General features: G+C 41.8%; 1 protein-coding gene across 2 annotated transcripts in view; it reads right to left on the minus strand.

Moving 5' to 3' along the window:
- Nucleotides 1–16,328, minus strand: part of RORB (RAR related orphan receptor B) — a 195,242-nt gene that overhangs the window by 35,780 nt on the left and 143,134 nt on the right. For both annotated transcript variants that reach the window (XM_040449339.1, XM_040449338.1), the window contains exon 4: nucleotides 8,741–9,142. In XM_040449339.1, coding sequence (XP_040305273.1) covers nucleotides 8,741–9,142 — 402 coding nt within the window. The remainder of the gene's footprint in view (nucleotides 1–8,740; nucleotides 9,143–16,328) is intronic.

Here is a 16,328-nt window from a genome sequence, read left to right on the forward strand (position 1 = left end):
TTTTCAACTGAAATTCGAAAAGGTGAGTTGGAATAATTACCTCACATAGCAAATGCTAGCACATTAGGAAAGCTGTATTAGTGGGGGTACAAGCATGTAGGGACTAATATGCATTCATGTACAAATACTTGAATTGCATGTATGTCTTTGTATTGCTTATAATGTAAGCCATATTTATATTTGTTTATAGAGCCTTGCTGGTCACAAAGTACTTTTGTATCCATTATGCCATTTACTCCAGTTGTGGAGAATTGCTGCACTGAGCATGATACTAAAGTGGGTGCAACATATCAGTGGGTGATTTTAGATTATCTTTGTGAGGTTATTGAAGAAAATCTAGAAGGATATGGATTTGAATAACCCTAGAAAAGAACTATAGTTCCCTGATCCTAGGACACTCTAGAATAATGCATGGCTATGGACTGGTCAATACAATAGTGTGACCACGGTAGAGATCCCAGAAATGTGACAAATGGAGTTGATTAGCCCAGTCCCCATACTCAGGAAATTTCTTTTAAGATAGAAAGCAGGATTCCAGAAATAGCAGCCTCTCCTGTAGGTGGCAAAGAACAAAGGGGTGTTAAAATTTCAGAGGAGTCGAGTAAGACCTGACCAAGGTGATCTGGCTAGGTCTGGGAGGCGAGGACAGGTGGATTTACCTTGAAGCTATGTCTGTACAGCATTTCATCCTTTACGTTGAATGTACCTAAACTTGGGGCATTTGGAGATTGGTTGCCACCTTCTTTTTCAGCTGCCTCTGGTTATCCTTGATGCTCATTTTAATCTGGTTTCTTGTTTTTGTTTTGTTTTGTTTTTTCAGGAGCAGGAATGGAGAGAAGACGCTGGTACATAGTTCTGGTTTGACTGTGGTTATTAACTGCGTCACGGACAGGGTCATCCCACCCCCTAAGGTCTTCCTCCCTGTGAAGGAGGCAGGGCTGGCCATGGTCTCAGGCTAGGGTTTGAGCTTCTCTCAGGACAGTCTAGTTGCCAGCAAGCCCCCCTCTCCACCACCCTACCCTTCTCTTTGGGAAGTGGCTGTAACAAAGGGAATGTCTATACATAGGATCAAAGCTCCCACCACAAGGTGGGAGAGTCATAGTTTTTCAAAGTCATTATATGCAATCCACCTGATTTTTCAGATGAAGAGACGGAGCCTCAGAAAGCTGAACCAAGTTTGAACAAAGTCACATGGCGAGCATGTAGAGTAAGGACTCTCAATTTCAATGTGGTCCCTAAACTACCTGCAAAGGGCCTGTGGTTGGGGAAGGGAGCAAGAGGTATTAGAGAACAGTGGAAGCTCACAAGGTGTCTTCTCCAAAAGCAAGACAGGAAAAACAAACAACACTGCATTTTCATTTTCCCCTATTGCTTGAATCATTTTTCTCATTTAGTCTATTTTTATCCATTTCAATGACTAAGCAGACAGTTGTTCTGGAATCGCGTGCCTACCTGTCTTTGCTACCAGTGCCATGAGAGGGGCGAGGGAAATATGTAGCTAGAGTTAAATTCTATTCCCTGTACCATATCTGAACGAGTAGGTAAATATGCATAGAGAAATGTATATTTATTAAATATACATGTGAATATGCATAGATAGATTCAAGCAGTTATAGAAGATTGATCTGTAGAAGCATGTGTCATTAAAGGTGCTGCCTTAAGACCATAGCACCTGCTTGGTGTTAATAAGTAACAATTAAAACAGCAATCTTGATAGAATCCCCCAAATAAAACACACTAGCGATATTCACTCTGTCTCTGTAGACTTCATAGAATAAAGTGGTAGTGGAAGGGACTAGATCACTTTCATACTCCTCTCTTTTTGTACTCTCCTCTATTAATACTCAGCATCTGGAACAGGTAACTTTTTTCAAAAAAGAGGTTTACGTCTAGTTTTGATGCTTAAAATTTCAGGCTCCATAAATAGAACACACAAGAAAGATGAAACTAAATCTACATTTAAGATTATATAGGCGAGACCAAGGAGTTCATATTTCTTTGCCTTTATCTGGACAGAAAATTACTAAATACAACAACCAACTCAGGTAATGTGTGTAGAAGGCAGTTTATCCCCTTAGTCTCACAGCTCCCTTGATGGATTTCCCCTACTGTTTTTAAAAGCATATTTGCAGGGCACCTGGGTGGCTTGCTCTGTTAAACATCCGACTCTTAGTTTCAGCTCAGGTCATGATCTCAAGGTTTGTGAGTTCGAGCCCCACGTGGGCCTGTCAGCACAGAGCCTGCTTGGGATTCTCTCTCTCCCTGTCCCTCTCTCTCCCTTTCCCTCTCTCTCTGTCCCTCCCTTACTCACTTGCTCTCTTTCTCTCTCAAAATAAATAAACTTACCCACAAATGTATGGCCACCTAATCTTTTACAAAGCAGGAAAGAATATTCAATGGGGTAAAGAGAGTCTCTTCAGCAAGTGGTGCTGGGAAAACTGGACAGTGACATGCATAAGAATGAACCGGGATCACTTTCTTATACCATACACAAAAATAAACTCAAAATGGATGAAAGACCTAAATGTAAGACAGGAAGCCATCAAAATCCTCGAGGAGAAAGCAGGCAAAAACCTTTTTGATCTTGGCCGCAGCAACTTCTTACTCAACACGTCTCCAGAGGCAAGGGAACCAAAAGCAAACATGAACTATTGGGACCTCATCAAAATAAAAAGCTTCTGCACAGCGAAGGAAACAATCAGCAAAACTAAAAGGCAACCAGTGGAATGGGAGAAGGTACTTGCAAACGACATGTCAGATAAAGGGTTCGTATCCAAAATCTATAAAGAACTTATCAAACTCAACACCCAAAAAACAAATAATCCAGTGAAGAAACGGGCAAAAGACACGAATAGACACTTCTCCAAAGTAGACATCCAGATGGCCAACTGACACATGAAAAAATACTGAACACCACTCATCATCAGGGAAATACAACACAAAACCACAATGAGATACCACCTCACACCTGTCAGAATGGCTAACATGAACAACTCAGGCAACAGCAGATGTTGGTGAGGATGAGGAGAAAGAGGAACACTTTTGCACGGCTGGTGGGAATGCACACTGGTGCAGCAGCCACTCTGGAAAACAGTATGGAGGTTCCTCAAAAAATCAGACATAGAACTACCCTATGACCTAGCAATTGCAATACTAGGTATTTATCCAAGGGATACGGGTATGCTGTTTTGAAGGGGCACATGCACCCCAATGTTCATAGCAGCGCTATCAACAATAGCCAAAGTAGGGAAAGAGCCCACATGTCCATCGATGGATGAATGGATTAGAAGGTGTGGTATATATATATATATATATATATATATATATACACAATGGAGTATTACTCGATAATCAAAAAGAATGAAATCTTGCCATCTGCAACTACGTGGATGGAACTGGAGGGTATTATGCTGAGCGCATTTAGTCAGAGAAAGACAAATATCATATGACTTCCCTCATATGAGGACTTTAAGATACAAAACAGATGAACATAAGGGAAGGGAAGCACAAATAATACAAAAACAGGGAGGGGGACAAAACATAAGAGATATGGAGAACAAAAGAGATATGGAGAACAAACGGAGGGTTAGTGGAGGGGTTGTGGGAGGGGGGATGGGCTAAATGGGTAAGGGGCACTGAGGAACCTACTTCTGAAATCATCGTTGCACTATATACTAACTAATTTGGATGTAAATTAAAACAAGCAAACAAATCAACAAACTTAAAAAAATTAAAAAGAAATGAAAGCATTTGTTTGGTTATTTGGACTATCTTATTGTCTAGCTCCTCACAGATACATTATCAACCATCTTTGAACTTAAATGGGCTTTTGTTAAGAGTATTAGTCCTGCGGAATCCCCCAGCCCATCTGAGAGCGACGGCGGGGAGGGCATACAAGAGTCTCCCCTTTCTTCTTTGCTTGCTTGCCGGGTACCCCTTCCCCAGCATCCCCTCCCTACCACCAACCACTGCAAAATTTTACCCCGAAAGATAGAACACATCCTCATGCCAGCTTGCAGTGAAATTCCAGCTAAACCCAGTTAATACTCCTGCCTAAATATTCATTTGCAGCTTACTTTTGTCCCTGCCTTATTTCATCGCTTTTCCTCCGATGGGATTTTGAGAAACCCAAGGGTATAATTCTTGACATGTTTCATATTTTTGTTTGTTTATCCACATTTTGTTTTGTCTTACCAAGACCATGGGAAGAAGCCATCTCTGATAAGAGATATGGCTCGGGGCAAGCCATACCCCCCTCTTCCTCACCTCCAGGAGGGTTTGTGGTAACATACCCAGGACTTACAGTAAAGGACGCACTGAATTGCAATGATTTTTCTTCATGTCCACATCATAGCTGGTGAGGGCAGGAGCCACGGTCTGCTGGTTGTGAGTGCCTGGCACATTTCAAAAATATGTTTTTGAAAGAACGCCTGGCAGTCTGAGGTAGTAACCTACGTTGGAATTTAAGCTTTACCACTTAACTCACTCTGTTCAAGGAAAATCCCCTAATTTCTTCATCTACACAATGGAATGATTTCGTCACTACCCACTTGAAGGCATTGCTATGAGGTTCAAAATGGCTAACATGCATTTTCTACACTTCTCTCCTTACATTGAGTCTTAGGTCCTTAACCTAAGAAGTCTGTAGTTTCTTTGGTACATTTTTAGAAAGACAAGTTTGGATTTTCTGGGGGATATTCCTGACTCTGATGATATTCCTTAAGCTTACTTTTTGGGATCTGCCTGCTTTTGCTTGTACACTTGTTTGATGCTTTTTATAAAATATTTATTCATTTATTTTGAGAGAGAGAGTGGGGGGGAGGGAGAGAGAGAGAGGGAGAGAGAGAATCCCAAGCAGGCTCTACACCATCAGTCTAGATCCCGACGTGGGGCTCAATCTCACCAAATGTGAGATCTCGACCCGAGCCCAAATCAAGAGTCGGATGCTTAACCAACTGAGCCACCCAGGCACCCCTGTTTGATGGTTCACAAACATGTATTTTTATTAAACAATTCCAAGCTGTAAGGCCATATTCTACATGAACTAGTCCGAAAACTGGTTTTACAGCTGTTTTTATGATAATTCAATATCAGAATAGTGTCCTGCTTGTACACAGTTCACTGTTCCTTCAGAAACCAGAGGAAGCAGACCAGGGTTTCTAACAGCCAGGCACGATGTTCAGAAATCCTGTAGCGCCCTTACAGCCTTCAATTCACCCAGTCAAAAATGTGGCTAAAATCAGATTGTCTCTTTTGTCTGCATAGGGTTTGTTCTGTGACAGCTTGTCACCAGCGAGATTAGTATAGATGCTCATTAATCAAGTCAGGTCAGGGGAATCTGAGCGGCTCAGTCGGTTAAGCGTCTGACTTCAGCTCGGGTCATGATCTTACAGTTCACGGGTTCGAGCCTCTCATTAGTCTCTGTGCTGACAGCTCAGAGCCCGGAGCCTGCTTTAGACTCTGTGTCTCCCTCTCTCTCTCTGAGCCTCCCCCACTTGAGGGTCTCTCTGTGTCTCTCTCAAAATGAAAATCAACATTAAAAAAAAATCAAGCCAGGTCAGAAGGTCAGCTTTCCCACTCTGAGAGCTCCTTTGTAGCACCTAGAAGAGCAACAGGCAGGCAACAAACACCAAGCATGTTTTGCTATGGGAACGCCAACTAACTTGCGAGGGGCTCCCTTTGGTGGGAGGACATATAATATGATGGTCCAAAGAATCGTTTTTAATGTTACTCAGACCTGAGCTTGTATGTTGATTATGCTTTTTTTTTTAAAGTTTTGTAACTTCTGAGCCTTTTTTTCCATCTGTAAAATGGACATAAACATACTTCCATAATAGGCATAATACAATTGTTATGAAAATTAAATATAGGATGTTGCTCAGCACAATGTAGGTGCTCAATAAAAGGTAATTATATTGTCTGTAACAGCTGGTAATGTTATCAATTATCGTGAGATGAATAAAATTGCAATACCATTTCTATTATAATAAGGCGAATGCTTGATTGGTACTGTCCTAAGAACTTAGGAATATTAACTCACTTCATCAACACACACTGGTGGGACTACTATTGTTCCAGGTTTACAACTGAGACTCAAAGAGGCTATTAGGTAACTTGCTCATGGGAAAGGGCACACCCGGTTTTTGAACTCAGGCAAAATTCAGCTCTAGAATCATACCACCACCCCACACTACTGATGCCTTTCTGCCCAGCGATGCTGTTGCGGACTTAATGTTTTCGTGAAATGAGTGGCAGTTTTCTGGATGGTGCAGGAAAGAACAGTGTATCCCATTACTGCCGCTCGTCAAAGGTACCCACTTTTGATACCCATGGCAGGAGTTTGTGTCCACTAGATGGCGTTGTTGTGTTAACGAAACGAGAACCAAGTCAACACTTTGGCTTAGGAGCCTGCTAAATTTGAGACCAGCCACGACAATCTAATTCCATGCCTGACAGTCTGATGGAAGAAACCTCCAAACTTTACAGCATATCCAGAGAACTCTAAAGACTAGTGGTACCGAGAACTAGTTAGGAAAAATCTATGCTGGCTGTTTTCTGAGCATCGAAGTTTGTAGAAAATCTGGAGGCGTTTTGAAACCATGTAGTCCAAATGCATCAGTTCATAAATAAATAGACTGAGGGCCAGAGAGGAAGTGTTACTTGGAGAAGGGTACCCAGACTTGATGGCTTTGGCTGTAGTTCTCTTTCCCTAATACTTCCAACTGATTCTAAATCACAGAGAAACTGGTTTCTGAATTCCTGGAAGACTTTCTAAGTCTTCGTAGGGGGCAGAAGACTGCCCAACGATGACGAGTGTTTGCCTCATTATGTTTTATACAGATGTTCAAAATCAGTAGCAGACTCAGACACTTAGATATTAAGGAAAAAATGGAACCTATTTCTTTTTCTTTTTAACATGTCTCTTGGAAATTGAGTGAGCCCACCTTAAAAGACTGTCCCTATTGGTTGACAGTGCAGTTCGTGGATATTAAACCCAGAGCGGGTAACAGGGTAATAGATAAGCAAAAGGACTCTGGAATCAGACTGCCCTGGTGGACCCGAAGGACCCTGGGAAGGTCATGAGACATCTCTAAGCCTCTGTGTCCACATCTGTAAAATGGGAATCCTACTTTTACTTATAAGGTGTTTGTAAAAATTAAATGTATGTGAAGTGCCTGTGACATCGTTAAAAAACAAGGTTAAAGGGAGCAATAATAATGAATAATGAACTTTTGTTGCGATAGCGGATGTTCTGTTTTCTGTGTCTCTCAGTTGTGAATGTCTTTACAGGGGCTTTGTCAATCACCCCTTCAGTCACGGTCACGTGCTAAATTGCTGAACGAGAGAAATAATGTTTCAGGTTGTATAACTGTGTAACATCACTTCTTCCTCACCCAGATGGCAGAAGTAGCCAGGATACATATGGCATGTGCTTCATTATGTGTTCACGTCAACTTTATTTAAAACACTCGTAGGCTCCGGGCTCCTACTCACAGTTTAGACAGAGAAGGTGACTGGCATCCAAATAATAACAGCTAAGAGCAATTGAACACTTGCCGAGTGTCCAACATCCCTCTGCTTTGCGAGTATGAACTCATTTAATTCTTACTTACAACCGTGTGATCTAGGAACTAACACTTTTCTCTTTTGAAAGAGGAGGAAGCCGGGATCCAGCAACTCATCCCAGCTGAAAGAAGCCAGAGTCGGCATTTGAACTCAGGTGGCCTGGGTCTTAAGGACTCTGCTCGGCCAGGATGAGGTCAGGATGAGAGGGGGAGGTTGCTCCAAGGTTCCTGAGACCGAGCTTGCTCCCCACCCCCCAGCCCCCAAATACCACAATGAAGCCTGATAGAGACATGCGGCCTCGGTACCCAGGACGCTCATGTGTTAAACCATCAATATTTTTATGGCAGTTAGTTGATGAGCTCAACTGGTTAAACATTTAATAGACTCCTGAGCTTAACAGGGCAAAACAAAGTTGTAACAGGTCGGGAGAGCGCATACCTAGGGACAGGGCACTCTTGAGGACCACGCCTTAAGGGATCAAAGCTCACTGCAGCCAAAGGAGGGTCAGGTTGCTGAAGCAAGCATGCCATCGTGACTGTGACTAGCCCTGTTCGCTGTAACTCATTTGTTGCTCGTATGTTCTGTGACATTCCAGACTACCCTCGTTTCACTGCCAGTGATTCAGACTCTATTCCCATGTAGAATTCATGAATTCAGATTTACAAGAGGCTTAGCCATCTTTCTGATCTACCCCTCTGCCTTTGCAAAGAAGCAAACTGAGGTCCCATTTGCTTACGGTTTGTCCCAAATTATCTTAGAGCAAGAATCGGAGCCCTGCTCATTCAGTTATCACATACCCGTTCTACATCCCTTCCCTATTTTATTTTAAATAGTATCACTCAGAATTCTTGCTGAAATTCCCGTGTTTATGCCAAATTGAGCCCAAATCCAACAGATAGGTTCTGTTCTTTACGGATAGCGTCTTTCCTTTTTCAATTTCTTCTCTCCTCCTTTGCTTGACATAAACTTTTATGGGGCTGGAGAACAATGCCATTTATTACAACGCACTTTTTAAATCAGACAGTCTTATTATTATCATTTTTTTTTTTTCTTTAGAAGCCACGAATGCAAGTCATTGACTCTACACCTGAGAAAATGCCCGGCCTAAACAAGACCATGGCAGCTTCAAAGCGCGATTGCCAACAGCGAGGTGGGGGAGGAGACCGCCACTTACCGATTTCAGTCATCGTTATCCCGGGTGCTAGCTGCCCGTTGTTGAAAGAGCTATAGGTAAACAAGTTGGGTACGGAGGTGAGGTCATAGATAGGTTCTTGCTTTATCTGTTTGATTCCAGTCATGTCAAGTCCTGACTGATCAGGGGACGGCTGGCCGGAATCCACGCTGTAATAACCCTCGGACTTGGGCAGGTCGATGACGTGTCCGTTGGCGTAGGCGCCGCCGGCCTCGTTGCTCAGGTTGCCCAGGCCGTTGCTGATGCTGCCGCTGTAGACCCTGGCGAGGGCTTCCGCCTCCCCGCTCTGCTGCTGCCGCTGCTCCTGCAGCCGCTGCTGGTGCTTCTGCACCTCGGCGTACAGGCTGTCCCTCTGCTTCTTGGACATCCTCCCGAACTTCACAGCTGCGTTGGAGAGACAAGCAGAAGAGGGCACTTGGGGTTATCATTCCCGATCCATCCGAGGGGTCACGGACGGTTGTCCCCTCAGCATCCAGTGCACAAAATCCCAGCACCATAGCGGAAGGCTCCATGCGTTCGCACCCCACATTTGGTGAAAGGCTATGTTCAGGGGTGTTGTGCTGGTGTATGAGCAGAGCGAGAGCTAACCGTGAGCTAGGAAGGAATGCCAGGGCTTAAGTTTATTTCTGATGGCCATGAAGTTAGAAGGCATATTTCCTGGTTCTTTCTTACGTGTTGGGGGGGGGGGGGGGGGGGAAAACCACAAACCAAAAACTACAAATAGTACCTGCTGTTAAAATGTCAACCAACATTCAATATTAGCTTCCCCTACTAAGCATTAGGGTTACTAGATTGTTGGATAGGGCCCTATTATTTCACCATTTTCATTTTTTTAAATCTCTGGGCATGCCTCACCTTTTTATTATAAATGTTTATTTATTTATTTTTGAGTGAGAGACAGAGAGAGAGAGGGAAACACAAGTGGGGGAGGAACAGAGAGAGAGGGAGACACAGAATCCAAAGCAGGCTCCAGGCTCCGAGCTGTCGGCACAGAGCCCGACGAGGGGCTCGAACTCACGAACTGAGAGATCATGACCTGAGCCGAAGTTGGACGCTTAACGGACTGAGCCACCCAGGCACCCCCTCACTATTTTCTACACAGGATGTTGGGTAAGACCAACGCTGTGGGGCAGGGTGATAAACGCAATTTTAAGGAAGTATTTGTCTTCAGCTGGCTTTTGGGATCCAATTCAAAGAATATTTGGAAAACAGCAATCTTGTTAAGTCCAATACTCAGCAAGGAAGCCCACAGCTACCCCTCCTTTCTTGTTCTACCAGCCCCAAGTTTTATATTGCCCAAAATCCTTAGCCATCGTGAGGAAAAAGGAGGAAAAGTCTCTAACAGGTCACAGAGTAATCTGAGGATGCTTTGATCTGAATTCATTGTTTCTTAACTGGTAGAGTTTGACCTCCTGATTTGTTATGGATATCGACATTTTCCCTCACAAACTGTCAACTCCCAGTTTAGGCTGTGAATATTTTAAGTGAGAGGCTACCTTGTCTGCCTCATCAAACACTATGTCCTGCAGTTCATGTTAACGGTGGGGACTACGGCAAACTTGGAGGCTCCTGAGTTTCTATTTTCTTTTCTTTCGTGACAGTGTTCTCATCACCTGTTGGTATTTGGAAGCCCAGGGAATGTAGAAAGAAGGAAGTGGAGGGTAGGAACAGGTCCAGTTCCTGGATTCAGTTAGTCGGGTTCGTGAGAATGATTTCTGAAAATAACTACATGGTGAAGTGCTTAAGGACTCTCCAGCACAGAGGGCCCACAGAAGAGATTCCTACTGTGGAAGAGCCACCCCCCTCCCCGCTGGCCATGTTCCATCAGTGCTCGTCTTCTCCTTCTGTTGGCTACAGAGTTATCAAATTTTATCTGAGCATCGGCTGTTCAGAATGGAGACCACATTTCCCAGCCTCCCTCACTGCCAGGTGCAGCTATGAGATTAAGTTCTGGATAAGAGGAGGTAAATAGAAATGCTGCATATACTTCTCAGTGTTGGGGCTCACTGCTTTCTTCTTTCCTGCCTGCTGGATTGTGGATATGAGGACTGGATTTGTAGCAGCCCAAACTTCCTGTTTTTCCTTAATCCTCAGTAAAAAAAAAAAAAAAAAAAAAAAAAGTTCAGGCAGGCATTCTGACGCTGCCTAAATAGAAAAACAAAGGGGTGATTTATCCAGTAAGTTTTCTGAATGAAGACAATTCATCTGTTTAATTCAGACCAAACTCCCCTTTCTACCTCTACTGTCATTTTAATAGCGTCTCGAATCATTTAGATCATTGTGTTTAACTTTGTTGGTAGAGATACTATCTTTATTAGGTTCTGTTTCTCAGAGACACATGGATTTGCTTATTAATTGCGGTGATATTTCCAGTTTGTCCATGGGGCAAATCCTAAAGTAAATTTTAGGGAAAGCATTCCTTTGTACCTTTATAACTTTACAAATATTATATATAATAATTTTTAAATAAATAAATTTATAAATAAATATAAATTCTCTGGGGAAAAAACTTTTTGTATCAGAAAAAAATAAATCATGATAACTTTTGATTCAGGAAGGACTCCCCCCCACCCCCAGCAAGATATGAATGCGACATTCTTCTTTATTTGCTAACCTGTCTTTTGCATTCAGGTAGGTTCAGAACAGCAATTTGTTACAGAACTCCTGAGGAGGATACAAAATTTCTATCTATTGGTAGATTAAGATTTAGGTGGAAGTAGATTACTTTCTGAGTTACTTTAGTAGAAGAGCTTTTGCATTTGTTTGTTTAAAATCTATTAGAGAGCAAAGACTGAGAAGAGGAGGCTCTTCTATCATGGAGACATAAATGCAGTGCCTCCTTTTAAAACGCTTTCCATTTAAACCTTGCTTTAGATTTCCATGCACTCTATAGTTAGGTGAAATATACTTGTGGTAGATTGATTTCATTAATGACCCTGATTCCTCTTACCTATTTCTATGCCCTTCCGGGTGTAAATATGCAATGCCCTTTCATTCCAGGCAGGCACCCTGCCTCACCACTTGCCTCAGGGGCACGTTGATGAGGGAGCTTAAGGCAAGCTGACAGGCGACACCCCCCCCCCCCCAGGTGGGATATGTGTGATATTCCTCAGGCACTCCTGGCTGCCCAAGAACAAAGGAAAGGGGGAAAAATGATAGAGATCATAGTCCTGAAGCACCTAAAAGTCTCCATCACCCCTCCAGAGTGATTGTGGGAAATAAAGGCTGAAGGAAATGGCATATAGAACTCCATTTCCTTATGGCCTGCAGCGCATTGATAAATACTTGAGGCAGGCAGAGTAAAATGTTTCTCCAGGAACTAACTCCTTACTGTCTTCATGTTAATGCTTTGCTAGAGGGAAAACAACTTTAGCTTGACAACAGCTCAGCCTCCAGTACCCTGTGAGTCTTTAGCATACGAAAATCTCTCTGGAAACTTCCCCTGGACTTTACCTCCCCCAACCCCACAGTATATAACCAGTCTCTCCTGGTTCCTTGGCAGCTCTTCCTGCCCACGGGTCCTGTCCCCATGCTTTAATAAAATCACTTTTTTTGCACCAAAAGACATCTTCAAGAATTCTTTCTTGGTTGTCGGCTCTGGACCCCATGAGCCCCACTGTCACCCCTCAAAAACCTCATCAATGTGACCTGCTTTGGGCCAGTGAGATACTGACATATGTGATACAAACAGAAGCTACAAAAGTTCTTAGGTGACTGAATCTCTCACCACAAAAAGGATGTGCCTGCACTAGCTTGCTAGACGATAAGGTCTTTCCAGAGAAGGCCATCTACCCTCAGCAGAGGCACAGACTGACCTCTAGCTGGCAGCTGATGAATGAGCGAACCCAGTTAAGACTCTACATTTAATAATTTTAGGTCCAGAAATCTGCTGTTGACCATAGATCTCATAATCCAGGCAAACAATGTCAAATCAGTAGGCTGTCAAGACCTCTGTCCTGGTAAACATCTGAAAACCCAATGGTGAATAGTGATGCCTTTTCCAAGGTATTGACTTATCAGGTCACTGAGCAAACTGAAATATTTTCAGAGACGACCTAAAGCTTCACTACATTTTGGAACTAACAGACTTCATTCTAAATAAAGAACTTTGCTGGCAATTACTCTAATATTATTTTAGAATAGATTTTTCCATTCATGTCAGAAACAGTGATGTCCTAGTGGTTTTGTGCCCCTTTCCTATCATAAAAGTAATGGCATATTTGGGGAAAACAGTTACGGTATATGGAACAAATAAATCTACTCAACTTTCCTGACATGTATAGAATCCCTTTGTCACTATCAGTAAAAACATTTGTTGTATTCATAGGGGTATTTTTAACAAAGGCTGTATTACTGTTCTATTTTCAAGGATTAGCATTCTTCTTACCACTACCCATTAATCAGAATGGCACATGTTTTAAGTGTTTGCCCCTCTCAGACTTGAATCATTCTGTTAATGATTTTCACTTGAGTATAGAGGCAGCCTCTTGTTAAACTGCTAGCTCTCAAAGAAACTTGCACGATTCTGTATACATTGCAAGTGCCTTATAAATATTCAGTGATGGTGGTATTTACTCATGATATGCTCTTATCACTCATTCTGATCTCATGCTAGCAAAGAACGATTTTATGCAAAGTATCGGGGATCTTTTCATTTTTATTTGGATTGTGGCATTCTAAGTGGAATGGAAGTTTTTGGAGTAACTGTAAAACAAAGTCATTGCTTCTTTGAAGATTTCTGCTTACCAACACACGACAACTAGATATATGCTGTTGGTTTCAAGAGAGCCCAATTGTAGAACTATCATCTGTGACTTTCTGTAGTCATTTTGGAAATTATTGTATCTCACAATCTTCTGGCTGTAAAGTTCACCATGCTCGTATCTTGTTGCTTCCCAAGTAAACTGGTCTTAATTTAACTTTTTTCAGTTTCAAGGATGTGCCTTTTTTTTATAGTGCTCCAAGCTTTGTAGAAAAGATCAGATTCAATCTACCCAACCTTATTCCTAATTTCAAAATATTCTCTCACATCCCTCTCCTTTTCCAATAGAACTTCCTGTGATGATCGAATGTCATCTATGCTTTCCAAAATGGTAGCCACAGGCACATGGGGCTATTGAGCGCTTGAAATACAGCTAGTGTGACTGAAGAAGTGAATTTTAAGTTGTATTTAATTCTAATTAATTTAAATTTAAATAGTGACATGTGGCTACCATTCTGGATACCGGACAATGCTGTTCTGGATAAATAGAAACCTAATTTGTGAAATCTGTCCTTGTAAGGTAGCTACTTACATATCATTAGGAGGATGCCTATTCAATTATTGCAGTGTGAGTATCATGTTTTCTCTTTGGGGCTCAGTATCTTCCTATGGACACCAAACATTTTTCTGGTTTTTATTTGTTTATTTGTACTAGTACGATTGGAAACAGTTTATCCTAAAGATTCCTGCAACTAACATTTATGAAGCTTCCAGTTAAAAAGAAAAGTAAATATGATGGTGGAGAATATGTGATGGGCATATAAATGCTATCAGCTCTCACACATAAATACATGCATGTCTTCACCTTTAAAAATTTTTTTAAGTAGTCTTCACGCCCAGTGAGGAGCCCAACGCGGGGCTTGAACTCATGACCCTGAGATCATGACCTGAGCGGAAATCAAGAATCGGACGCTTAACCAACTGAGCTACTCAGGCGTCCCCGTTTCACCTTTCTTTACACATAAACACACGCGTATATATTCCAAGTGGATTTGATTTTTGATTCTCTGCCCAAACTAAATTTGAACAAATCTGTTACTGCTGAATTTTTTTGTCCACTCATCTATGTGCCATGGCTAATAAACCATGATCAAAGGGGAAATTCAGGACAGAATGAAAGTCCAGGGATTTTAAAAGTTATATCAAGCTATCTACAAGTAGCCATCCATGGTTTTTCAGTGGCCACGTAGGTGAAATAAACAATCTTGGTGCCATGCATCCCTGAGAGAAAACAAATGCGATTATCAAAATGAAGATGCCACTTTGTGTCTGAAGGAACGTGGGCAAGGTGTATGTGGAAAGAAGCTAGGTATGAGGGCATCTGAACTTGGCTACTAGCACCACTATGAAAGCACTTTGAAAATACCTGCTCAACCAGTAGAAGGTAAATATAATCAATTAATGGCAGGGGAAGTCCCAGCTCTCATTGCTGGGTCCTCACTACAAATAGGTAATCACCAATAAGTTCAGGGATTTTTAAGCCATCAATACCATAGGCCAGACATTACATATCAAACAGGAGATAAAACCTATTCAGCTACCCTGGTATTAGTAGAATTTATTTGGTATAAAGGAAATACTCTTTGTAATCAAGGTTCAGACGAAACTTCCTCTTGCGTAACAGGAAGAATAGTTCTCCCTTAGGAAGAATCCTTTTTTTTTCCTTCTGCTGGAACCTCTTATCCTCATTTCCAACCACCGCTCCTACCCTGGAGCATTTCTCCTTGTCATTAGTTTTACATAAGACACAGTTAGGAGGTATTTTGGAGGATGTCCCTGGCATCCTCAGAATGGTCTCTGGATCTAAAACCAAGATGGGTCATTATCCTGAATCTCCAGTATCTTCAGACACTGTATTGTTTTTACTCGCAAGTTTATATGCTACACTGCATTTCTTCCCCCTTGAGAAAAGATCGTGGCTCTGTCCATTAAATGACCCTCCCTCCCAACACACTTTTTTTTTTTTTTGCCATGGTATTCAAACAATCTCCTAGATTTTGTAGACATTGGACCATAAGCCCATCTCTTGTCTATGATTCTGTTCACCAGTACAGACCAAAGATCTGCCCTTCCAAAAGAGACACTTCCTTTTATTGTAGGAAGAAGTAACAAAGAAAAATAACCAATGGCTCAATCTCTTTGCACAATTAGTGGAGTTTTTCATATACTGTCAATTAATATGCTGCCTCCATATAGCAGAAACAAAGTACAAAATCATCAACTAAAGTTCCCGTAGAATTGCACTAAATAAGTGCTTAAAACCACTAAATCCCCACCTTCCACTTTCTTCACTTTAGTTATGTGAAAGTACACACCCTAGGAGTATATTTACATGGCTAGCAAGTCTAGAAAAGCAAATAAACACAAAGTCAGGTAGTTAATAGAAAAGCTTGGAAACATCTCTCTGCAGTTTCAGAAGCTACCTCTAAACTGAAGGGCTCAAGGTCAAATTCTTTTTATTTTCTGGATCCAATTTGCCTCATAGGTATACTTTTATGCAATACAAGTTTAGGTGGGATGGGAAGTAGAAAAAAAGGTAAACTTTTATGATATAAGTATTTGGAGAATGCAAGCTAAGAAGTAAGCAGTTTTTAGGTTTAGATATCAAGAATTATGCAGAACAGATTCTATCCAAATGAGTAAAAGGCTCACATTTAATTTAATAACTCATAAAACTCCCTATATACCAAGAAATGGTGTATGCCAATTATCCCTATTTCTTTAAGATCTGGAAGTCTCCCTCTCTCCCTCCATCTCTCTGTCCTTCCTTCCTTCCTTCCTTCCTTCCTTCCTTCCTTCCTTCCTTCC

This window comes from Herpailurus yagouaroundi, unplaced genomic scaffold (assembly GCF_014898765.1).
Source record: "Herpailurus yagouaroundi ecotype Mexico unplaced genomic scaffold, PumYag 199, whole genome shotgun sequence".
Lineage (NCBI taxonomy): Eukaryota > Metazoa > Chordata > Mammalia > Carnivora > Felidae > Herpailurus > Herpailurus yagouaroundi.